This window comes from Rhinolophus ferrumequinum, chromosome 22, assembly GCF_004115265.2.
Source record: "Rhinolophus ferrumequinum isolate MPI-CBG mRhiFer1 chromosome 22, mRhiFer1_v1.p, whole genome shotgun sequence".
NCBI classification, from domain to species: Eukaryota; Metazoa; Chordata; class Mammalia; order Chiroptera; family Rhinolophidae; genus Rhinolophus; species Rhinolophus ferrumequinum.
In genome coordinates, this window is record NC_046305.1 from 34,635,191 (window position 1) to 34,661,636 (window position 26,446).

At 37.8% G+C, this 26,446-nt stretch overlaps 1 protein-coding gene across 1 annotated transcript in view; it reads left to right on the plus strand.

Annotated features, from left to right (window-relative positions):
• Nucleotides 1-368: 368 nt before the first annotated feature.
• Nucleotides 369-26,446, plus strand: part of SNX7 (sorting nexin 7) — a 79,482-nt gene continuing 53,404 nt past the window's right edge. Inside the window, exons 1-2 of the mRNA XM_033091925.1 lie at nucleotides 369-640; nucleotides 26,169-26,351. Coding sequence (XP_032947816.1) covers nucleotides 401-640; nucleotides 26,169-26,351 — 423 coding nt within the window. The 5' untranslated portion in view covers nucleotides 369-400. The remainder of the gene's footprint in view (nucleotides 641-26,168; nucleotides 26,352-26,446) is intronic.

Sequence of the window (26,446 nt, forward strand, 5' to 3'; positions counted from 1 at the left end):
CACAACCAAGAAGAAAGGCAACCATTAAATACAGGAAATACAGTATTGGCTTTTTCTCTTGGCGGGATGGGTCGGCCTGCCTTCCAGTCCCGCTGTGGATCCGCTGGAGTTGATGGTTCACTCTGGCTCTTGTGGCCACTGCCCGCTCCCGCGAAAACCCTCGCTCGGCAGCCCCGAGCCAGGTTGGTGCCAGGACGCCCCTCCTCTTATCTCTGCAGGGACACCGACCCTCACCATCTGAGCCGGAAATCTGAGAGCCCAACCCCGCGTGTCCGGCAGGCCCCGGACCAGGTAGGGATGAGCCCGGGCACCCGCGCCAGGGCCGGCAGTTCCGCGTCTGCGCAGCGGGCGAGGGGCTGGAGCAGGGCCGGCCGGGGAGGTGCAGGAGGCGCGGGAGCCAATGGGCACACTCCGGGGCGCAGGGCTGGCGGCGACGGCCTGCGGGCGCGCACTCTCGGGATGGAGGGCGAGCGCCGGGCATCTCCGGAGCGCTCCTCGGGCCTCCCGGCGGGGGGCGCCGGTGGGGAGAACCCGGGGGACCGCAGCCCCCTCCCGGGCAGCAGCGGCTTCCTCTGCCCTGCTGCAGGCCGACGTGCTGGACCTGGACGAGGACGAGGACGACCTGGAGGTGTTCAGTAAGGTGAGGGCGGCGGCGGCGCGTCCCGGGAAAGTTCCCGGTCAACTCCAGGAGTTGGCAGCGCTGTGGGCGGCCGTCCCAGCGTGCTCACCCTGCAGAGGGGTGGCTCCGAGTTGGAAGTGGGTGGGGGTCCCCCGACTGCCCGCCGGGCCCCGCAGCGCGCCGCACCCAGCGCTGCGTGCGGGCCGGGCCCCAATTCACAGCCGCTCTCTCCTCTGCACTTTGACCTAAGTGGGGCAGGGCCCGTGACTTCGTGGAGTCTGCAAGTTGTGATTTTTTTTTTCTTTTTTTCCTTGTTCTCTTTTCTTCTCTGACGAGGACTTCTGGGGACAGTGCCCGAACCCGGGAGGCGATGGCCCGAAAGTGCCCCCGCCCCTAACAGATTCTTTTCGGGCTCAGCCGGCACCGAACTCTGGGAGAGAGATTACCCAAGTCTACAGAAATGATTTTGGTTTAGTGTAGCTAGTTGTGAATTTGAGACGGGTGACACCCAACATGAGTCTCAAATCCAGTGGGAATAGGTGCAAGGGAATCCCCCTTCAGGAGAAAAGGATTAGGAGGGCCGCGGCACGGAGCTCAGTCAGGGTCCCTCTTATAGTTGGCTACCAGTACCCAACCCACATCTACCGCTTTCTCACCCCCTGGAGAAATGTAGGAGCCCAGGGTCTTCTTAACTTGTAGAATAGTTGGAGAGAAATTGACTCGGGTTAGTGGTAGACTTGTGCGTGTAGACTGGTGGTTTTTCTTTTGAAAAAAAAAAACCAAAACAACCCTTTCTGCGGGGCCATCGAATTGTCACTCCAGTTTCTCACGTTGCTGCTGGTAGAAGATTTGGGTAGAGATGAGAACATTGTATTAATTGCTAAGAAACCTGGCAGTAGTTACATGTTACCTTGAGGTGTTAGGTAAAGCAGCATATTTAACCACCGCTTTATTTTGGGAGAGCGAACTGAAATTAGAAAGTGAACAGTTATACCCTGACACTAAAGAAGAATATGTAAAACTCCTTTCTTTCCCCCTCTAGATTAAATGAAATGGTAGGCACAGTACTTGTAGTCTAGACGTTCAGCCAGAATGTCAGTTTTGTGCTCTTGGTAAAGTTATGTGACATTTCAAAATTAGTGTTTAAATTGTAAAACAATGGGATTATTTAGGTTAACACTGCCTTTTTATATTCCACATATACTTTATTTTCAGATGAAGGACAACTGGCCTCTTCTTTACTTGCCTTCTAAGATACTAGTAGTTGATGAATATTCTGTATGGCTCTACATTGTGAAACTTCCAACTTGGCAGGAGACAAAGTGTTGGGAGTGGCAAACTGTGTATCAGAATCATGTGGGATTGTTGTCACATGGTTTCTTTCCCCAGATTTTAAGTGTCCCAGTCCTCTCTTAAGAATTACTCTTAAGAATGAGCACAGTTGTCAGAGGTGGAGTTTAGGTGAAGCTAAGATTTAGGTGTTCATTTGCTTAAGCCTCTGGAAATGTTGGAAGTTACTGGGAGTCATAGACCTTTTAAGTGGGGAAGGGAATGACAGATTTCAGCCAAAAGCATTGCTAAGTGAACATTTCTGCTAAATTGCCTAAAACTCTCAGAAGAAAGGATTCTAGATCTCCAGGATCCAATCAATTGTTGAGATTTCTTTTCTCATTCTAAATATAAATTTGTTGTTCCACCTAACTCTATTCTTTTTAAAGGGTATAAGCTTCAGCCCCATACACCTGGGTCCACCCTGCTGGTTAGTGTTGTATAACTACATGTGTTAGACACAAAGAAAACGTTAAGAACCACCTCTATAGAAACCACACAGATTAAGATAGGATATAATGTTGGGTAAAGTCTTAAAAGAACAGTTGGGAAAATTTTAAATTAGCTGCCTTCGTATGTTCAGTAAGTTGAATTTTCAGCCCTTAACCACAGTTAGTGAGGCAAGCACATTTAAGACAGTGCTCTCCACTTGGCCTCTCTCCCTACTACTCCATTTCTAGCTGGCTCCTCTGTGGAAGTGTAGCCTGGCCTAGTATGCTGTCAGGAATGCCTCATAGAGTATATACATTGCCGTTTAGGACATTGGGATTGACCACGTTCGTGTTCAGTTTAGTTTTAGTCCTTATTTCCTTAGATATTTGTGAATGTATACATGCCCACTGTCCAGAAGCGCTTAAAGAGTAGAATTTTTGACATTATTTCTTTTTTCCTACTGTACTTGTACCTGGCAAGTAGATGTTAAGTATTTTTGCATAATATGCTATGCTAAGGATTCTTTGGGGAAAAAATGAAATGGGAGGTTTAGTTCTTTGCTATCATAGTCTTGAAGTTCAGGTGGAAGATGTGACAGAAACTCTAAATGGTAATATAAATCCAGAGAAATGGAAAGTAAAACAAACAAACATTGTCCTAAGTTTTCAAATAATCCAGTGAGGAGAAAATGGTGCCAAATTTCAAGAGACCACAGAGAAGGCAAAGAACATTGATTTAAAAATACAAATATAGATCTTTGGAAGATCAGAGAACATAATCAATGATTCAAGAAAGAAAAGAAAAAGGATAAAATTATAACAATAGTGTAAAGATAGTGTTAGACTGGGCCAGAATGAGATGAAGCTTACAAAAAATTTAATTAGAGATAAGGGGTAAATTACATTTAAAGAAAAAGTTCTCCTTTTGGGGGGAAACATATTATTCAATAAGTTGACTTTTACTAAATAGTATAATGTGTATAAGAAACAGCAGTTGAAAGAGAGCATTGGTAAATGGATCACAGTGAAACACTGAGATGCTTATCTGGTATTCAGTAAATGATAGCTCTTAATATTGGCCTTTTAAAAGGTATGCAGTACCACAAACTAAGATCTGTATCATCTAGGATAATCAGGGAATTCACAGATGTAATTATCCTCATCACTACTAGTCTCTTTGAGAACTCGGAATTCATGCTTGTGACCCCAAAATTAGAGATAGGTAAACATTCTTTCTTTAAAATAATGGGCAAAAAGGAAGTTCTCCAAGGTATACAGCAGTAGGCTTAATTTCAATCTCAAAGCTATCAAAGCTACAGAACTATTTAGTATTTTGTTTATAAATCGTATAAAAACAAAGAGATAATCATGTTTTGTAAGGATGGAAAACTAAGATCATTTTTATGGTAAATCAGAAATATACCAATGAACATGTTTATTTGAACACAGGTTTTGAAAGAATCATTCATATTTTGTAGACTAAATTAGTTTTGAAAGAATAATAGGATATAATTGTTGAGACATCCAGCTCCTATATATATTGGATCTTTGTCAATCCAGAAATTCATTGTAATGATTAGGGGCATAACTGTACTATTCAACAATTCCATCAAAGACTTAGAAGAAGATATTGGAAGTTTGCTTATTAATTTTTCACATTTGTTCTCTTTAATTGCTATTATGTGCCTGTATTGGTCATGGCCCTTGGAAGAATAAGAATTCTCTCCAATAATTTAAGTGAAAAAAGTTTAATGCAGGAACTATTGATAGAATTTGGGGCAGGGTTTAGGAGCAAACTAGGGATACTGAGGCACTTAGAGATTTGCAGTAGCAAAAAACCATTAGCACCTTTAATTTAAAGGGAGGAGGAATGGAAATAGTGTTGCTGGAGTCCAGTAATAGCTGGAGTTGTGAAGGGAGCTGTATTTACAGAGAAATGCAGTTAGAAACATGTGATGACCAGAAATGTGGCGCCAAAGCAGGGAGGAGATAGGGAGTGTTGCCTGAGCTGCTCTTCTCCTGCTCTTGGATCTCTTGCTTGTGGCCCCCACTGGCGAGCTTCTCAGGTAATATCATCCATAGGGGTCAGCCTCCTCCCAGGACACAGAGACTGCATTGGTGGGAGCTGATGGGTGGGGGTGAAAATGAACAATAACTATCATAATACATAGTACAAAAGTGTGGAGAATAGCTTTAGATAAAGATAGCCACATTTCCATCTCCTATCCCATATGCTCGTCAAAAATGTGACCAGCACCTTCCTATCAAGAGGTGAGATCTATGCTCCTGTGCTTGCATGTAGGGGGGATTGTGGCTGCTTTGGCCAATATGGTATGGCGGAAGTGATACTATGCAACTTCCAAGAATAGATCATGGAAATGCAGGCTCTGCTGTGTCCAATAGGACACTGCTTTTTGGAGCTATGTAAGAAATGCAATTTAAGGCCTCTGTGTTGTAAGGAAACTCAGGTTCCCTTGAGAAACCACATGTAAATGCTGTGGTCGGTTGCCCCAGCTGAAGTCCCAGGCACCATCCAGCAATAAGTGGCTGGCTTGTAAGTGAAGATGGCTATATGCTTTCAGTTCCCAGCACCGAGGCAACCCTACCATCAAATCTTCTCAGCTGAGGCCCACATACCACAGAGGAGACAAACCACTTCTGCTGTGTCCTGTCTGACTTCTTGACACCAGTGAGCATGATAAAATATAAAAACAATAATAGTGTTTTATACCACTAAGTTTCATGATGGTTTGTTACACAACATTAGAAACTATGACAATAGCTAATAGTCTGTATAACACAATCAGCCTTCCAAATCTTTTGATAAATTAGATTACTTGGTTCAAGAACAGACTATGAAATGTAATTGGCATCAGTGTGAAGTCCTGAAGAAAGCTCTGTTAGTCACTGTAAATACAAATACAGCCAGGACATAAGCCTACTGCTGAGGAACAGAGACTGGAAACACTGCCTGTTTGGAATCCCGGTGCACTGCTTACTAGCTTTGTTTCCTTGGGCAAGTGATTTAACCACCCATTGCCTCAGATTATTCATCTGTAAAGTGAGGGGAAAAAGAAATATGAGGATTAAATGACATACTATGTTTAAAGAGCTTGTACATAGTCCCTGGCCCTTAGTAAACACACCTGAGTATTGATCAGCTGTACATAGCACCACAGGCTCCTGCTGTTCCACTTGGCTGCAGTGGAGGACATGGGCTGTACTTGGCTGTCTAATATGGCAGCCACTAGCCACTGTGACTTTTGAGCACTTGAAATGTGGCTAGTGCATCTGAGGAGCTGACCTTTTGATTATATTTAATTAATTTGCATTTAATGTAAGTAGCCACCTGTGGCTACCAGTTTGAGCAGCAGAGGTCTAAGCAAATCAGTATTTTATTACTAGCGTGAATTATGGCTACTCAAGAAATATCCTTGAATGGATGAGTGGTTTACTACCTCGGTGATCTGCTGAAATATATCAGACACATACACACCTGTACGCATATGTATGCACACACATATGTACATGCATACAGGTGTGTACAGTGCATGCATGTATGCATGTGTGTTTAGACATATATTAACGTGTGTGTAGTGTGTAAGCGTGTGTGTGTGCATAAATGTGTATGCATTCTCAATTGCCCAATTTACTACAAATCTAGAATACAGGATTACAGCAGGCAGATCATGTGTTTCCTTTCCCTGGCCTACATCCTGATCCTGCCTCAGAGGGTCTTACCATTTTGAAGGTTAAAAAAAGAGGAACCAAAAAGCAAAGGGCTTATCTGGGACTATTTATATTCCTACCCCTAGAAGCTCTACTCTCTACCATCACAGGCTTCTTGTATGTTCAGTACTCTCCTAGAAGAGGAAGAATGGGTGAGTGACGTAGAAAGAAGAATCCTCAAATTCTCCTTGTGAGTGAGTGTATATGGTCACAACAGAATTAAAAACAATAAGGAAATTTCAGAATAAGTTTGGGGAGACCTTGAATAGGCCATTTTATGTACAAACATTTCTAGTGGTTTTCAGTGGACTGAAAGAACAATTTACATAAATGACATGCTGTCGAATCTAAACAAATAGCACATTTTTGAGGTCAGATGGAGTATTAATTGTACTGTAATCTGAACAGTCCGTGCCACTTCTGAAATTCTGTTCTAACCCTCTGTATTCCCCTGTATTCAAGGGAATTGATGGTTTATGTCAGCAAATGGCAAAGGGATGTTATTTCCTCTGCGGGTGCCAGTTCCCTGTTATTGATTCTTGGAATGCTGTGTTGAGATGAAGCCGGAGATCTTGTCTGGGCTTAGGAGAAAGAGCGCTTGATACCTCAGCACTGTCTTCCATTGTCACAACAAAGTGGGGAGGGCTGCAGTAGCAACAGTCTGGCTACACATTTGCCATCCTGAGGCAGAATAAACGAAGGGGATTCACTGATATGTTCTGGCAACCATGACCTATGAAGAAAGGCTGGGAAAGAACAACATGTAGTGTATCTTGGAAAAGACTTGGGTCTTTTATGAAGAGTTATTATGATCTAGGTGGATTAAATGTTTGTAGTTTTGAAAGTAAAACTAGAACCACTAGATCAAAAATATGTGGAGACAAGTTTTAGATCAATGGAAGGAAGAATTTTCTAATTGAAGGTTTCAAAATGAAAGGGATTACTCAGCATGGTCATGAATTCTGTGACTAAAAGCGTTCTGGAAGCACAAGCTGACTGTCCCAGAGGAGACAAGGGTGTGACAGTTTGTCCCTTTCCACTATCAACAGGATGTTACAAATGGAATTTTAACTTACTAAATTTAACTACAAGAGCAGTGGAAAGTCTTAATTAGATGGTTCTACTCAACCTTCAGCGTAATTCCCAAACTGAACTGTATTCTGCCAGTCCCTGACTCTTACTCCTCTGTTCCCGTCTCTGTTATTTTTCCATTTGATTCTCTGCTAATGATGTGAGAATTTCTTAGATATCCAGGGTAAAATACTTAGTGTCACCTCCTGCTTATCCCTCTCACTACTAACTCTCCATGTCTCCTACACATCTGAAAAGTCCCTATCAGTTTTACCTTCTTGCTGTCTTTGGAATTAGTGCTTTTTTTTCTGTCCGCACTGCTACAGTCGGAGTAGTTACATGGTTGCCTCTTAGAACCATTAAAATAATCTCATCAAGGCTCAGTCTCAGATATACCTCTATTCTTCCTGTGCGCCCGCAGCAAACATGTTTCTGGAGCACACAGCTCTGATCGAATTGTTACATTTTGTCATTGAAGGCTCTTGGTCATCAGTCTGCACCCTGGCTCTCCTGCCTCACCACTCTCTGTCCTCTGCAGCCTTACTACTCAAAGTATGTCCCATACACCCATTGCATCACCTAGGCGCTTATTAGAAATGTAGTCTCAGAACCCACTCCAGACCCAATGGATCAGAATCTGTATTTTAACAGGATTCCTTGGTGATTTGTTTGCACTTTACAGTTTGAAAAGCACTGATCTAGAAGCACTGACCTAGGTTGATGCACGAGCCACTAGGTGAACTTACTCCATATTTTCCTGTAATTATTGTTGTGTAATTAATGTTGGGTCAACAGAACAAAATCCTTTCTGTTGTCTATGGCCCAATGTAAAGAAAGCTACCTCTTCCCTAGGAGCTTCTTCATCTCTAGTTAGAATTAATTTCTCCACTCTGTGTGCCCCATGATAGTGTTTTGAATCTCATAATACTACATTTTGCCTCATAAGTAGGTATTTATTTGTCTTTTCTACTTGCTTCTCTATGTCCTATAAATTAAAGTTATTGAAGGTAGGAAAGTAAGAAATCTAAATATTTATGAATAAATACATCGGTGAATACTATGGCCTATGACATTTTCCTGTGTATAGACCCAATTATTGCTGTAATTTGCCAATGATCTGTTTCAGTAAATTCAGTTTGTATTGTATCAGTCTTTCCTAGCAGGATACTAAACCAAATAGAATTAAAACAAAACTGGTTTTAATACTCGTAAATGCTGAATAAATATTACTGCTGATGACAGAACTATGTTGAGTGTCAACATGGACAAAATCTTCTATGTGGATTGTATTAGAAGAAATAAACACAAAACATTAAAAAAGAAAAGGAATCATTTAGGAACCTTTCAATACTCAGAAAAACAAATCCTTTTAAGCTAATGTAATAACACCTACCATGTTTCCCCGAAAATAAGATGTAGCCAGACCATCAGCTCTAATGCGTCTTTTGGATCAAAAATTATACAAGACTCAGTATTATATTATATTATATTAAATCATATTATATTATATTATATTATATTATATTATATTTATATTATATTATATTATATTATACCCAGTCTTGTAGTAAAATAAGACCGGGTCTTATATTAATTTTTGCTCCAAAAGACACATTAGAGCTGTTTGTCCAGCTAGGTTTTATTGGTGGGGAAACATGGTATCTCAATCAGGGGCTTGGTTGTTAGCAGTGGAACCCCCACTCCAGCAAGAAAGGAATGATGGTGAATACTAGTAGTTCCTCAAGTAGATTTGAAGTCTGGAAATGCAGATGCAGAGAGGGAGAGGGACTAGCAGAAACTGTCCTCAATGTTATGTTTGCAAAGGGGAGTGGCCATTATATAGCCCCCTCTCCCCCAAAAATACATATATATAATATATATATGTATGTATGTATCTCCATGGGAACCTATAGGAAGGGAAATTATAGTTCTTTTATGCAGACAACAGTTTTTCATTTGCTTATTGGTCAGTGGCAATGGGGAAAATTATAAGAAATACTTTGGGAAAAGGAAGTCAAAATACTCCAGATTTGAACTAATATACTCTAAAGAATATACTTTATTGAATTTTAAAGGGCCAATTTTATTTCTGCCTCATTGCAGTTCTGATTGGGTGCTCTAGTATAAATCTGACAACCTGCTACAGTTTTACAAGTGGCCAGTGTGATCAAAGGAAACACTCAATAGCTGTGTAGTTGTAGTGTTCACCATTTATTTTATTCATGTATTTATTTGTATTGCACATTTTGCAAAGAAGACATAAGACCAAAAGTTAAAATAAACATTCATAGTTAGTTACTTTAAGAGTACGGTGGTACCTCGGTTTTCTAATGTAATCTGTTCCGGAAGACCGTTCGAGTTCTGAAACGTTCGAAAACAGCCGACAGCGAGGCCTCAGCATCTTGCACTCAGCAGAAGCCGTGTGACATGTTCAACTTCCGAGGTGTGTTGGAAAACTGAAGCATTTACTTCCGGGTTTACAGCTTTCGTAAAACAAAATGTTCGTCAACGGAGACGTTTGAAAATCGAGGTATTACCGAAATGTTCGTCAACGGAGACTTCGAAAACCGAGATACCACTGTATTTTAAAGTTTTGTCAATAAACAAGTGAAAAGTTGTATGCTACAAGATTTTGTCTGTTTTAAACGGAATACTTGATCAGCTCTCATAATGCATATATCAGTTATAATGAATAACACAGTGTTACCTGTAGAATTAGCAAAAAAAGGATACAGAGACTAGGCAATCAAAATTATCAGCAAATATTGGTATGAAAATCAGTATAACACACTTATAAAACAGAACAGAACGTTAAGCCAGTAGTTTTAAAAATTGAAACAAAACTTTTACTTTGAAAAATGCTTTGGTATAACATACTATTTTGTTATTGTTTTTTAACCAACTTACTTTACTGAGATGTAATTTATATACCATAAAATTCACCATTTGGGGTGAATTATTTTTATTAGTAAATTTAATGAATTGTGCAATTACTGTACATGAGTTTTAGAACACTTTTATCTCTCCCGAAAATCCATCATGCCATTTACAGTTAATCTCTGTTTTCACTCCCAGCCATAGACAACTATTTTTCTTTTTCACCAGGTGAAAGAATACAATTTTTACCAACTATAATGAGATTCAACAATTATAATAGACTAATTTTGCAAACAGATGTCATGATACTTCCATCTTATATGAAGCTTATTTTAGTATTTTTTAAAGATTTTTATTAAAATGTAGCTAACATACAATATTAGTTTCAGGTGTTCACAATAGTTATTCAACATTTATATACCTAAAGAAGTGGTCACCATGATAAGTCCAGCAACCATCTGACACTACACCATGCTATCACAATATTATTGACTATATTCCCCATGCTGTATATTCCCATGACTTACTTGTTTTATACCTGGAAAATTTGAACCTCTTATTTCCCTTCACTTTCCCCCCTCTTTCTAAATTTTTCAGTTACAATTGACATTAAATATTATTTATATTAATTTCAGATGTACAGCATAGTGGTTAGACATTTATAAAATTTAAAAAGTGATACCCCTGACTAATCTAGAACCCACCTGGCACTATACATAGTTATTACCATATTATTGACTATATTCTCTATGCTTTATTTACATCCCCATGACTATTTTGTAACTACCAATTTGTACTTCTTAATGCCTTCACCTTTTTCACCCTGTCCCCAAACCCCTTCCATCTATCACCCCAATAAATCTAGTATCCATCTGACAAGTTATTACAATATTATTGACTATATTCCTTATGCTGTAACCTACATACCCATGCCTACTGCATAACAACCAATTTGTACTTCTTAATCCCTTCCCCTTTTTACCCATTTCCAACCCCCCTCCCATATGGCAACCATCAAAATGTTTTTCGTGTCTATGAGTTTGTTTGTGTTTTGTTTGTTTATTTTCTTTTTTAGATTCCACATATTAGTGAAATCACATTGCATTTGTCTTTCACTGTCTGACATACTTCACTCAGCACATACCTTTCAGGTCCATCAATGCCACCGCAGATGACAAGAACTCATTCCCTTTTACAGTCAAACAATATTCCATTGTAAATATGTACCACCTACACTTTATCCATTCATCCATCAATGGACAACCTGGCTGCCTCTACATCATGGCCATGATAAATAATACTATAATGAACATATGAATGCACACATCTCCTCAAAGTACTGTTTTGTGTTTCTTTAGATAATTACCCAGAAGTAGTATTACTGGGTCCTTCTTTGTCACTTGGTATAGCCTCTGTTTTAAAGTCTATTTTGTCTGGTATAACTATTGCTGCCAGAGCTTTTTTGTTGTTGTTGTTTCATTTTCATGAAATATCTTTTTCCCATCCCTTTACTTTCAGTCCATGTGTGTCTTTTGATCTGAAGTAAATCTCTTGTAGGCAGCATATGTAAGGGTCATGTTTCTATCCATTTGGCCACCCTATATCTTTTGATTGGAACATTCAATTCATTTATATCTTAAGCAATTGTTGATATGTAGTTATTGCCATTTTATTATCCATATTTTGATTGTTTTTTTTTTTTTTTTTGTCTCAAGTCCCTCTAACATTCTTTATAATACTGGTTTAGTGGGGAGGAACTCCTTTATCTTTTTCTTTCCTGGGAAGCTCTTTATGTGTCCTTTGATTCTAAATGATAGCTATGCTTGTAGAGTAATCTTGGTTGTAGGTCTTCACTTTTTATCACTTTGAATATTTCATTACAATCCCTTCTGGCCTGCAAAATTTCTATTGAGAAATCAGCAGACAGTCTTGTGGAAGCTCCCTTGTAGGTGATTAACTGCTTTTCTTTTGCTGCTTTTAAGATTCTCTCTTTGTCTTTAACCTTTGGCATTTTAATTATGATGGGTCTTGGTGTGGACCTGTTTGGGTTCATCTTATTTGAGACTCTGCGCTACCTGGGCTTGTATATCTATTTCCTTCACCAGGTTAGGGAAGTTTTCAGTCATTGTTTCTCAAATATGTTTTCAATCTCTTGCTTTCTCTCTTCTCCTTCTAGTACTCCTATGATATAAATGTTGGTACGCTTGATGTTTTCCCAGAGGCCCCTTAAACTGTCCTCAGTTTTTTGGATTATTTTTTCTTTTTGCTGTTCTGCTTGGGTGTTTTCTGCTATCTTATGTTCTAAATCACCGATACCTAATCTAATCTACTGTTGATTCTCTCTAATGTATTCTTCATTTCAGTTATTTTAGTCTTTATTTCTGACTGGTTCTTTTTTTATGTTTCCTATCTCTTTGTTGAAGTTCTCCCTGAGATCACTGAGCATCCTTATAACCGGGGTTTTTGGAACTCTGCCACTGGTAGATTGCTTGTCTCCATTTTGAATAGTTCTTTTTCTGGAGCTTTGTTCTGTGCCTTTATTTGGGACATATTTCTTTGTCTCCCCATTTTGGCTGCCTCCCTGTGTTTGTTTTTATGTATTAGGTAGGGCTGCTACATCTCCTGGTCTTAGTAAAGTGGCCTTATGTAATAGGTGTCCTGTGAGACCTAGTGGCACAGTCTTCCTGGTCACCAGAACTGAATGCTCCAGGTGTGTCCCTTGTGTGAGTTGTGTGTACCCTTCTGTTGTAGTTGAGACTTAATTGCTGTTTGCACATCAGTGGGAGGGATTGACCCTTGGGCTCATTTGTTGTAAGAATTGGCTGTGAAGTGGAGCAGCTGACCCTATGGAGCAGGGGCTGACCCTATGTAGCAGGATTCACTTTAGCACAGCTCTGGTGCCTACCTTGTGCCCTTTGGATGTGTCATCCTTGGAGGTGGCTGGATGATGCTCCGGCCCTGTCGGAAGCTGGCCACTGGGCCTGCCAGTCCTGAGACCTCCTGGGAGGAGACCCAGTGCAGGCCATGTTCAACTGCAGTCTATGCCCTGCCCACGGCCACCTGGCATGAGCCACAAAGTAGTCCAGAGATGGCTGCCACCTGTGCTGTGCTTGGAAGTACCTTGAGAACTGACGTCACTAACCATGGCTGATTGTTGCTAGTGCGGGTCTTAGGCCTGCTCAACGAGAAGTATGGGGCATGCTAAAACCAAATGCTCCTTGTTTGGGTTTTGTGAACCTTTGAGAGATTTTAGGAATGTCTGCAACATGAGCTAAGGCAGGCTGTTTATATGGAAAAGCCACTGGAAGTGGCTTGGGTGTGCCTGAAATTTGGGTGCAGTGTGGTCTCAGGGAACACTAAGTGGGCAGATGAAAAGTGATAGCCAGTTTGATGGAGACTCAGATACGGCAGCTGCCTACATCTGCATGCAGGGAGGGAAAGGGCTCAACAAAGTAACAATGGCTTCTGCCAGCTCCTCCATCCAGGAGAAAGCTGCTCCTCCAGCCCTCACTCTGAAGCCAGACAATTGAGTTCCTCCTCTTATGTCCCTGGTGCCTTTCAAGCAGCTGCCCCAGCTCTGGAGCTCAAAGTGAGTAAGTCAGTCAACGAGTAAATTCGTGCCCTTGAAAGTGCACCTGCCATCCATCTCACTCAGCCACAATCTCTGCTGTTTTTCACAGCCAGAAGCTATGGGGACTTCTCTTCTCAGCATTGAAACCCTGGGCTGTAGAGGGGCTGAGACCCATCACTCTTCCAGGGGTGACCTCCACAGCCAAGATATCCCTGTCGAGTTTTAATGGTCACCTATGGGTGTTGGACCAGCCCATTCTGTGTGTTTCTCCCTCCTACCAGTCTCAAGGTGGCTTCTTCTGTATGCCCATAGTTGTAGGGCTTCAGTTCAGCTAGACTTCAGGTGATTCTCAATAATGGTTTTTCTGTGGTTTATTTGTAATTGATGTGGTCCTTAGAGGAGGTGAGCACCACATTTACCTACTCTGCCACCTTGACCAGAAATCCAACATATACAACTATTGACCTATTTCCTGTCTTTATATATTTGCTTTTCAGAAAATTTCACATACGTAGAATCATATGACATGTGGTCTTTTGTTTCTGGTTACTTTCATTTAGCATAGTATTTCTTAGGTTCATTTTTGTTGTGATTTTATTACATTTTAGTCATGGCTTTAACTTTTTGATATAGGAAATAAATTTTTTATTTTAAAATGAAAAAGAGCACAATCATTGTAAGTGAAACATTCAGAATAGAAATTCTGTCTAAAATTACAGTAAAATCCTTTTGTATGTGTTACCAAAAATAAATGGCAAACTCTTGGTATCTTCAAAACGGGGGGTAAAAATTCCTAATTTGTTCTTTTGTACTAACTCTGAGAAAGTTAAGTGTATGTATATATGTGTATACACATATGTACATATGTCTATACATATATGCATTTAATCTAATCGAACATTGAATGGTGTGTTTGTCAGCTCTCACTGGATTATGCTGTAGTACAAACAACATCAAGATCTGAGTGGATTACCTACCACAAAGACTTATTTCTTTCTCATGTAACTGCCAACTGTAACTGGGCTGTGAGTCTGTTCCAGGCTTTGAGTTAGCTTCACGTGTCTTCTTCATTTTGGGAGAATTATTATCATTCCTATACCACAAGTTTATTATCTGTAAAATGCAAATGATGATAATTGCAATTACTTCCATCAGATTGTTGAGAGAATTATTAATAAATGAAACCATGCAAGTATACAGTGCTAAGGCACAGTCCCTGGCGCTTAGAAAACTCAGTATTTGCTATTATGGTGTATAAGATTAATGTTTGTACCTTGGATAAACATCCATTTTGCATTTGTAGTGAGATCTTCAGGGAATCACCGAAGTACATTTCTATATTCAAGGAGCTTATATCTATTAAAAGGAAGATATTGCGGTAATATGTTGATACGCGTAGTCTAGATGGGGCTATACATACGACTACTTAAGTTAAAAGTGCAAGTATGGGGAAAAAGTCCATGGGGTCAAAGGAGGCACCATGGAGATAAAATTAAGGAGGTAGGATACTTTTGATTTAAAATAAAGCATATGCTTTCAGTTAATGTTAAGCTGTGTTACCAAAATTCTTGTGTAGTCTCTTAAATTCTATATTACGTGTATAGCTCCCTTTGAATGAGTCATTGCATGTAGTCTCTGCCAGGCTACTTTGAAGTACTAGGGGATAAGAATATTCTTGATACAGCGGTTTTAACTGTCTACTAGTTTTCTTGTTATAGTATAAATGTATATTAGTCCCTTCAGAAATGCTCCTCAGTTTGTTGGTATGGCTAGATCTCAAGGCAACTCAGCCTTTCCCTGAAGAATATCTATGAAGATGGCACTTTGGGTCAGGGGGATAGTTGTAATTTACTGTGCCAGAATCCCTTTTAGCCATGCTTGTTAGGGGTACAGTCAGCTGGCTGAGCTCCTTAGGAATCACTTTTTATTGCATTCCTGAGTTAGGTCTGCAGTGTTACCTGCCCATAAGACATATTTTTAACCTCTTTAGGAATTCTGCTTAATTATTTTTCCTGGCTTGCTCTGCTTCCAGTTAGTTATCACTGAATCCACAACAGGTACTTGTAGTTGGCTGATACTGTGTTTCATATATGTATCCAATATCCCAAGCTTATTTTAAGGTAGGTTTAGTGGACCCTTATCATTTGTGGATTTAGCATTCATGGCTTTAGATATCTTCGACATGCTGTAATATGACATATCGCTGAGGCAAACATATAACTGCACCAGTGGTTTGGAGGACCCACTTAGCGAGGAAGCTCTGCCTGTCTTTCAGCCTGAGCATTTTGCTTGTTCTTTACTTGTCTTTGCTTATGTATGCAGTAATCTTTACTGAGGTAATTAAAAACATTAATTTGTGAGTGTGCGTATGTGTGTGTGTGTGAGTGTATGTGTGTGTGTGTGTATGTGTGTCTGAGTATTTTTTTAAAAAGCTCCTAAAAGAAATGCAAATACTAAAAATCTGGAACAAACTTACTGCTGCCTACCTAGCAATAGTCAAGAAGACGTTATTTTTATTTCTAAGTTTCATGAAAAAATTGAAAAGAAAATGGACAATTTTCAGTAATCAAGAATATGTTCTTATCCTACTTGAACATACCTTTTTAAAGCTTTTTTAAAACTTTTAAAATGATTTTTATTATAGAATGTTTTCATGTATGCAAAAGACTATATAAAATATATGTAGCTATATTATATCTAACTCTATATATTGTATAACTGTATAACCTATATAGCATAAAGCAGGGGAAACACCAGCCTGTGGGTGAAGTCTGGTCTGCTTCATCTTTCTAAATAAAGTTTTATTGGCATACAGACACACCTATTCATTGATGTATTATTGCCTATGTCTGCTTTCACACTACAGTGCCCAAAGTGAGTAATTGACAGAGATCACATGGCCCGTAAGGCCCATACTTACTATCTGGCCCTTTATGGAAAAATGTGTGCAGACTCCTAGTAATGATAGAATAATAAAATTTGCATCCATGTTCCTACCACCCAGTTTAGGAAATAAAACATAAGCCAAATTTTTGATATTCCCTGTGAGGCCCTCCCCAAGAATATCTCTTATCTGCGTAAAATAAAATAATAATCTGAATTTTGTGTTTAGTATTTGTTTGGTTTTCATAAAAGTCTATATGTGTTTCTTGAAGCGATATATTTTAAGGATTTATGTGCATTTGGACCTTGTATGTTTTAGGAATTTTAAAAATTGTACTATCCTTTGTGAATTCTTCTCTGATTTGCTTTTATCTCCTAACATTTGGTTTATGAGATTTATCTATGTTCTTGCATGAAGTTGTAGTCGATTTTCATTTCTGTGTAGTACTCGTATATATAACCTTGTATGCGTATACCATGACTTATTTATCCATTCTTTTGTTTCTAGTCTTTTCTAATTTCCAACAGTGCTGCCTTGTATTTACTCAGATGTGTGCAATATATATATATATATATATACACGTATATATACGTGTATACACGTATGCGCACCGTGTTTCCCCGAAAATAAGACCTAGCCAGACCATCAGCTCTAATGCATCTTTTGGAGCAAAAATTAATATAAGACCCAGTATTATATTATATTATATTAGACCCGGTCTTATATTATAGTAAAATAAGACCCAGTATTATATTATATTATATTATATTATATTATATTATATTATATTATATTATATTATATTAGACCCGGTCTTATATTATAGTAAAATAAGACCGGGTCTTATATTAATTTTTGCTCCGAAAGACGCATTAGAGCTGATGTTAGGTCTTATTTTCGGGGAAACACAGTATATTAGATATTGATTTATTCTTGCTTTAGATTTCTATTTAATGTCATGGAAAACTGAAAAACTGAATTCAGCGATAACTCCTGGAGATCATATCTTGATGTATGTTTGTATTGGCAGTTAGGAAGTCAAATACTGGTTCCTTCACTTAACAGCAGTTAGAGTTTGAACAAGTGATTTAAACCTCTCCATTTCCTCATCTGAAAGCTGGGATAAAAGAGTACCTACTCAATCGTATTACTCTCTGGTTAAAAAATAATAATAAATAATAATAAAGGGAAGAAATAGGGCATACCCTGCAGAGTCATGGTAAGGTTTACATAAGACAATTCACATAAAGCCTTCAAGCAGAAAATGACTACATCACATTTATTCATCCTCGTTGTATCCTCTTCTTAATCCTCTATGATCCAAGGTAACATACGACCTCTTGAAGAGGTTAAAAGTGATAACACTGAACCTCAGAAAAGTAAAGTGACTTGACTAGGTTCATACAGTTGGTAGAGGTCTAAACTTGAATTAAGTTGAGCTCTGCCTGACTATGAACACTTTTTCTTTTAATATACCTAATTTTTTTTTTTTTTGAAGAGAATAAAATTATATGAAAATTTTCTATGTTCAGTATATGGTTTTATAGTTCACAAAACCCAAAGAAGTCCACGGACATCCAAGGCAACACTGTTAGAAAATAAAAAACTAGAAACGGACAAATGGATAAATAAATTATGGTCTGTGCCTAGAAGGGCATAGATACTACATACCACTGGGAATTCGGTCAAACAAGAGTAGAGTGTTGTATGCCCCTTTATAGAACGTGACACCGGCTGGCTTATCCCCCAGTCACATTTTCAACAGTGTTCCACAGAAGGCCTTTCTACTTTTTATTATTATTATAAGCAGGCAGATTGGAATGAGTTGTAAACCAAAACACAGCTGGTAAGTCTAAATTTAGGCCCATCAAGATGAGTGTCCCTCAGAACAACAAGGCTTCTCCAGCTCCTTCCACTTTTAGTTGCTTTTTTACCAGATGTCTCTTGGTGTGCGTGTTTCATGGGCATCAGCAGTTTTATTTGCATGGCCTTTTCATGCTAGTATTCTGATTTATCACACTTCTCACATTGATTTTTTCCCCTCTACTTGTAAAAAGAAAATAGCTATTTGTGCACAGATGGTACATGCGATTTAGTGTTATCAGAGTAATTCATGTTATATTTATGAGATGTTCCTGAGTGGCATTTTAGTGAGGAATATTAAGGGAGGACACCTCTTAGAGAGGCCCTATCTCATCTTTTAACCTGTTTCTTTTGGTTTTATCTCCTGAGTACTCAAATATTGGCAAGTCATTATTTGTTTTAAATTTCAGCTATATGTTTTATTTATTTCAATAGTAGAACTTTGGAACCATCTAATAGCATTAAAGGAGGGAGGCAAAACATTTCTCAGAAATTACTGGAGTTGACTGTTAACCTGTAAAAAATGAATGAATGAAGCAAGGATGGACTATTTTAGTCATAATTCCTTCCTTCCTTTCTACCCTTGCATCCTTCCTTAAATTTTTGTTGTGTAGAACTCTATGTACAGATATGCTATTAGCTTGCTAGGGTTGCTGTTACAGTGTACCACAGATTAGATATCTCAAACAACAGAAATTTATTTCTCACAGTTCTGGAGGCTAGAAGTCTGAAATGAAGATGTCAGCAGGGTTGGTTCCTTCTGAGGGCAGTGAGGGAAAGATCTGGTACAAGCCTGTCAACTTGGCTTATGATGTTCATCTTCTCCCTGTGTCTCTTAACATTGTCTTCATTTTTTAGATGTCTCTGTGTCCAAATTTCCCCTTTTTATAAAGACGCCAGTCATATTGCATCAGGCCCGAACCCAATGGCCACATTTTAACTTGATTACTTCTGTAATGACCCTCTCTCCAAATAAGGTCACATTCTGAGGTACTGGGGGTAAGGGCTTCAGCATGTGAATCCTGGAAGGACACAATTCAACCCATAATGAATGCTTATAATAAACCAAACATAACACAAGGTAAACTCATACTTAATTTGTAAGTGACTTTGTCAGGAAATTCCAATGCCATGCTACGTAACACAATTCTAACGTTAATTTATTTTAGAAGTCACTTAAATGGTTTCTCTTACAGTAGATGTGTTGAGTTGGAGTAAAGATAAAAGACAATGATTTCCTATAATAATTTGGCTTACTTCTCTATTACACATATTCAGTTCTAAGTCTGAAACCATCCCAAAATACTATGGTGGCGTGCACGTGCGCACGTGTGGGTATACATTATCTAGTTATAGGAAAGGTATTCAATGTTATTTAAGAAATAGAGACTTACCACACAGATAATTACCTTTCTGCTTTAATCTATTGATGAAAAAAATAAAAAGTTGTATTTTCATTGTCTAAAAGATTGTAAGGTAATGGACATAGATTCAATGCTAAGAATGAATGAATGTATAAATGAAGATTGAGGTATGGGAGAGAGAGAACGGGCAGGAGAAAGAGGCAGGTATTATGTGGAGGTGAGAACTTTGTTTGGAAAGAACAAATTTTAATGATCCATTTCTCTGAAAAGCATCAACCACAAAAGGTTAAATGGAGTTCTTTTTGGTTAATTGCTTCCGTGGATCTTCTCTAACACTTATTTTCTTCACTTATTCATGTCCAAATGTAAATCTTTCAAGTATCGTCAGTATATTTTCTTTTCTTTTTTTGAAGTGAATATAAAACACTTTGGATAGTCAGTTTTATTGAGGTTTTAAGAATGTTTTTGAATGATTCATAGTAATTTAAATCCTTCTACTGAAATCTTGGATGTTGCTAAATTTCAGCCTGTAATTTTCTCCCTTTGCTAGTATTGAAGCATATTTTTATGACACCACACTACACTCATTGGAATTGTGAGCCTTTGTAAATTCATGCAGATCTTTCCCACTCTACAAAAGGATGCATTTTAAACAGAAGAAATAGAATGCTAAATTATGTAGTAGGTAAAAGAAGTGGGATGTGGTGAGTTAAGAGGGTGACTGCACAGAATGCCAAGGCACATGGTTGTGTGCAATGTCAGTAAAATTTAAAATACGTTTGCCCATCAAATTAAAATTTGTCAGCTTAAAAAAACTACCATTTATATGAAATGGTTATTGAGAGAGATTTTTGTACATGCTGATTGCACATTTATTTGGAACCTGTAAACTCTGTTTTTAATGACTGCTTAGTATTCCATTGTGCTAGCATCCCATAATTTATTTTGACAATCCCATTTTCATGTGATTTTGAGCATATTTTTAAATTTCCTATGTAACTATGCAGCTTTGATGAGTTAACAACAACAAAAAAAAAAACAAATGTAATCCAAGGTCTCCTGCCAAAGTAGCCTTAGACAACTCTTTTAATTTTTTACAATAGTTCTTACTGTCTCTGAACATATTACATGCAATGTTGACTAACAATTTTCATATTTTTTTCAAAATGATATGTTTATTTTAGAATGCTTGGAAATACAGAAACTCACACAGAAAAGTATTAAATTCAAGAGCAAGCCCAACACCTGAAATAAATTTTGTTGACATATTTTGTATAGTTTCTAAGGTTGTCCACACATGCACATTCCAAGTGTTCTCCCCTCTCCAGCCCCCCTCCCCGGTCTGAGAGAGAGAGAGAGACACACACACACACACACACACACACACACACACACGCTTTTTGTTTCCTACCGTCTGGCCCCCCTCTGCCATACATACACATATGTACATCAGAATCTACTTGGCCACAAATTTTATAACCTGCTATTTTTCTATTAGTAGCATACTTTTTCCAAGTTACTGTATATTCTTCTAAAACATTACTTTTAATCATTTTAGTGTATTCTGTTGTCTGGATAGACTTTATTGTATCCTATCATAGGGATATACCATAATTTATTTCACTCAACTGTTGTTGCAAGACATTTAGTTTCTCTATGTTTTTGTGTCTGATTAACCCATCTGTAACTTGTCCTTAATTTTTTGGTCTAAATCATGACTAAATGTTTTTTTCTTTCACAAATCATTTTGTAATCACAACAACCTGAACCTTTTTAATCAAAACAACAAAACAACCATTGTTGTTGTCTCTTCAGTTAGTGTGTCCTACCATATTATTTCTTATATTATTGTATTGAAGGTTACCCAAATGCTGAATTATAGTTCACATAATTAACTTTTGGTGTGGAAAGAGCCTTGAGAACAATGCTCTGGATATTACTGATGCTTCAAAAACATTTAAATTGAATTGTTTTGAGGGAAAAGCTAGGCCATATAAAGATTTCAAACATTTTTTTATTCATAGTACTTAAAAAAAAAGTAACTTTTCTTAAAATATCGAAATTTTGCTACATTTTCCTGTATTAATGCATTTGCAAATTGTTAGCCTTGTAAGAGATATTTTGGAGATTTTCAAGTCCAGCTCCTTAGTTTAACTTACAAAGGCTGAATTAATTGTTCAAGGTTACCTGCGTAGTCAGTGGCAGAGAAAGGACTAGAACCTAGTTTTTGGCCTTCTCCTAATGATCTTTTTCACTCAGGACTGGCCAACTCTGTTGCTAAGAAGCTAAGATAGGCTTTCTTTCAGAATTAATTTCTAAGTGTGTCAGTTAACTTTGGTCTTTTTATAAAAACAGACAAATATTTGATTTTAACATATATTCTTACTTCTGGAGAAAAAAGGAATCTAAAAGAAAGTAAAGAGTTGAAGAAGTCATTACTACTACTGAAGAAATAACTCAAAAGTTTACATTGATAGTGTTAGTTTTATCTTTGCATAGGAATGAAGTATTACTTGTATTTAAAATTTACTACATATTATCCTTTTGATTTATTTTTTAAATTTTTATTTACAAAATAACATGTGTTCCCTTTCCTTTATTTAAAAACAAACTACTGAAGCTGCCTGAGGAGACCACCATTGTGTCCAAGGAAGTGGCCAATGGGGTTGGGGCTGAGGAGGATCCAAGGTAGTTGGGAATGAGAATAAGCCTGCCTTGGCCGATGTGGTCAGGGCTGAGGAGGCAGCTGGCATGGTTGGGAGACTGATTAAATACAGGGGGATTGAGCAAATTAGTAAATATATTCAGGGTAATGGGTGCCAGGCTTCTCTCTGCTGGAGAAAAGAGTTACAAATATGGGAAGGGGGAAGGCTGGAACAAGCCAGGTGGTCTCAAATTATAATTGGAGGTGTCAGTGTGAACTCATGGCATTTAATATCTTTATATTTCTATCTGTATATATCTAGAACCAGATGTGTGTATATGTGTTTATATGTGTGTGTGTATGTAGATATATCATACATATATTTCTTAGCATTTATGTCTTGGTTTCTAAATACTGATCTCCTCTAAAAGGAACCAGAGTTCCTTGGAGAAATGTCTGATTCAACGTGGGGCAGGGAAAATACAAGATAAACCTGAAATATCTTTTTATGCCAGACAATAAAGTGCTCAAGGAATAATAAAAATATAACAGAAACAGACAGGTGCCAGTTTTAAGGGGCTCCCACTAGGCGGGTTTTGGACACTTGGAACATCAAAATAAATTATGATATATTAATAGATTATTACCCATTGAATAGCATAGGAATCTGTGAGTCTACACTCATATAATTAGTTGACTAAATAAATACATACTCTTCCTCCTCCTTAGTAGGAAATCATGATAATATCAAAATTGAAAAGTGAAAAAAAAAACAATATATATGTTATTTGAAAGATGGGACTCAACAAGGAACAAAAACAGCTAATGGAGTTCTGAATGGGTTTCTGAGGACCATGAACTGGTACTAGCAATACTGGGGCACAGTGTGCTGCTTTTTTATTTTTAATTCGTTTTGTTTTATTTTAAGCCTGGTGGAATGAACTGACTTTTAAAAACTATAAGTATACTTTTCATTTTGAAATAATTTTGAAATAATTTCAAAATTGGAGAAAAGTTGCAAGAAAACCACAAAGAACCTAAATTTCCCAATTATTACCATTTTCACAACTTTTGCTGTCTCTCTCTCTGTAAGTTGAGTAAATTGGAGACTTGATGTTGTATTACTCCTAAGTAGGTCTGTGTATTTTTTAAAAAAAAACAAGGACACTCTTCTACATAATCACAGAATAAATATCCAAATCAGGAAAATAACATTGACGCAATACTACATTCTAATCCACAGACCCTTTCAAATTTCTCCAGTTGTCCCAATAACATCTTGTAGAGAGAAAACACAAAGGTACAGATTCTACCCTTTGGTACAGGTTCTAATCCAAGAACACGTGTTGCATTTGTATTGCATTTAGCTATTTTGCCTCTTTGGTCTTCCTCAGTCTGGAACAGTTTCTCATCTTCCTTTTTCCATAATGGTATTGGCATTTTGCAGCTTTTGTAGGCACTGTCTTCTCCTCTCAAACCCATATACATATATTTTTTTTCTTATTTTAATATAATTTTATCACCATTTTAGTTAAGTTTAGGATTAAGAAGAGTTTTTTATTCACAGTCAAGACATATAATGAACTGTGATTACATTTTCATTCTTGTACACCTTTATTTTCCTGAGTGTTCATCATTCATTCATTTTCTCTCTGTCTCTCTTTTTTTATCCCTCCCTTTCTCTCTCTCTTGATTTCTCTCCCTCTTGGCTTTTTTTGCACCGATCATAATTCATCTACAAAATCTAACAAAGCATCTTCTCATTAAATTTAAACATATCGGAAAAAAGAAAAACAAACAAAAAAACCTGAAACTAATAAAAAAAGAATCATAAATAAATAAACAAACAAATAAATATCAGGTAATATACCAGCCTCTCTTTCCTTCCCTCCTTTCCTTCCCCTTCTCCCTGCTTCCTTCTTTCCTTTCCTCCCTCTTTCTCTTCCCCTCTATCCCCCCTCTTTCCTTCCTCCCTCTCTCTTGCTTTATTCTTCTTCCTTCTTCATCTTCCGGCCTCCCTGGAGTCTCTGTCTTCCTGGTCCAGGAAGGTTGTTCTCTAGGTCTGCTGCAAAGCTGTCAGCCTGGGACATTCTTTTGCTATCATACAGGGAATTTCCCTTAGTTCTCTTTTCTGTTGAATCTCCTCTTTTTAGACACTATTTCTTCTCCCTTATTTTGGAAAAGTAAAGAAGCTTCTAAAAAATGGCTGCATGGGAAGTCAGTTTTTTAAATCTTTCATATCTGAAATGGTTTTATTGTATTTGTATACTTGAATGGCACAGTAAATAGAATTCTAGATAGAAAATATTTTTCTCTTAGAAATTTGAAGATATTATTTTGTTGTTATTTAGTTTCTAGTGTTCCCATTGAGAAATCTGAAGCTACTCTGATTCCTGAGATTCCTATTGTATTTTACCTGTTTATATTTTTTCTGGAAGTTTAAAACCTCTACTATTATGAAACACCAGAGTGATGGACACTTGTAGGAGTACTACATTTTCCTTCTTCATTTTCTGGAATTCCTTTTATTCAGCACTGTCTGCCTGGATCCTTTAATTTTTAAAAATGCTTTCTGCTTTTCCATCTCTTGTTCTTTTGGTTCAACTTAGTTCTTGAATTCTGTCTTTTAAACTCTAGAGTGTTTATCCTGCTATCATATTTCAGTTTTCATGAGCCTTCTTTTTTACTGCTGTTCTTAACTTTTTTTTGCTGCTGTTCTTAACTTTTTAAATCTACATGGTACCTATTTCATTCATGAATTTGATATCATTCTTATCTCTGATGACTTCATCTGTTTTTTAAGCATTCTTTTCTCTATTCTGTCTGCTTCCTGTATTTTGTTAGTTTGTGAATCTTTCTTTCACATCAGAGGCTTTCCATATGTTTAAATGTTTAGTAGTTCCTATAGCAGGTAATAAAAAGTTGAGTAGACATTCAGCATGCATGGTGGAGCATCCCTGCAGGGTGATTGTGCAGAGACCTGGTTAATATCAGGGGACTGCACTGTCAGTTTTTTCTTGGAATGGTTGGCTAAGACAGGAAGCCTCCTAACACCTTGCTGCCACCATTCTTGTGTCCCAATGAGGGGAGAGGGCTGGGTATCTTTCCATCTAGGAGGCAGGACTTTCCCTTGATATCTATATTTTCATAGGGCCTATCCTGACTGGTGCCCTTAAGTTCAGAGACACTCCAGAAAGCAAACTTGTAGTTTTCTGCAAAATTGAGGAGGAAAAGTCACCTGATCGCATGGATAGATGAGGGAATCTGAGGTACTAACGTTTTTTTTGCTTTATTAGCTTTTCAAACATTCCTCTGGTTTTAGCTCCACCAGCGCTCTATGTCCACGGTTTCTGGTGCCTTGTATTCTTGGGGCTCTAGGGTATTGTCTGTCATAAATGTGCCTTCTACTTCTTAATTTACCATTCTCTCCTAGATTTACTTTTCAGCTTTCTCTGCACTGCTATTTCAGTTACCACACGACAATCAGAGTTCCAGTTTCCAAAGAAAAGTAAATCTTGTTTAGTCTCTTATTTTTACCGTGAGGGTTTATGCCTTTTTATGCTGTTTTGTCTTGTTTTGTTTTTATTTGTTTGTTTCTTTACTGTCATTTTTAAAGTGGGACTTTAAGAGGAAGCAGAGATAAAAAATACATGTTCAATGTACCATATTTAACAAGGAGTCCAATTATCCTTCTTGTTCTTGACATATTAATATTTGTGGTGTCTCAGAAAAGGGATTTTAACTATTTTTCTATAGGTATTAATTTTTGAATGTTTTATTCCTTAGGATGCCTCTTTGATGGACATGAATTCCTTCAGCCCTGTGATGCCAACGTCCCCTTTATCAATGATAAACCAAGTGAAGTTTGAAGATGAGCCAGATTTGAAGGATCTGTTCATTACTGTTGATGAACCTGAAAGCCATGTTACTACAATTGAAACTTTCATTACTTACAGGATTATTACTAAGGTAAATAGTTAATGAACATTTTCTTGAATGTTCTTGCTGCCCTTGAACTTTTGGAGTGCTTCTTGTTCACTGTAACTCTCAACATTAGAGAATCT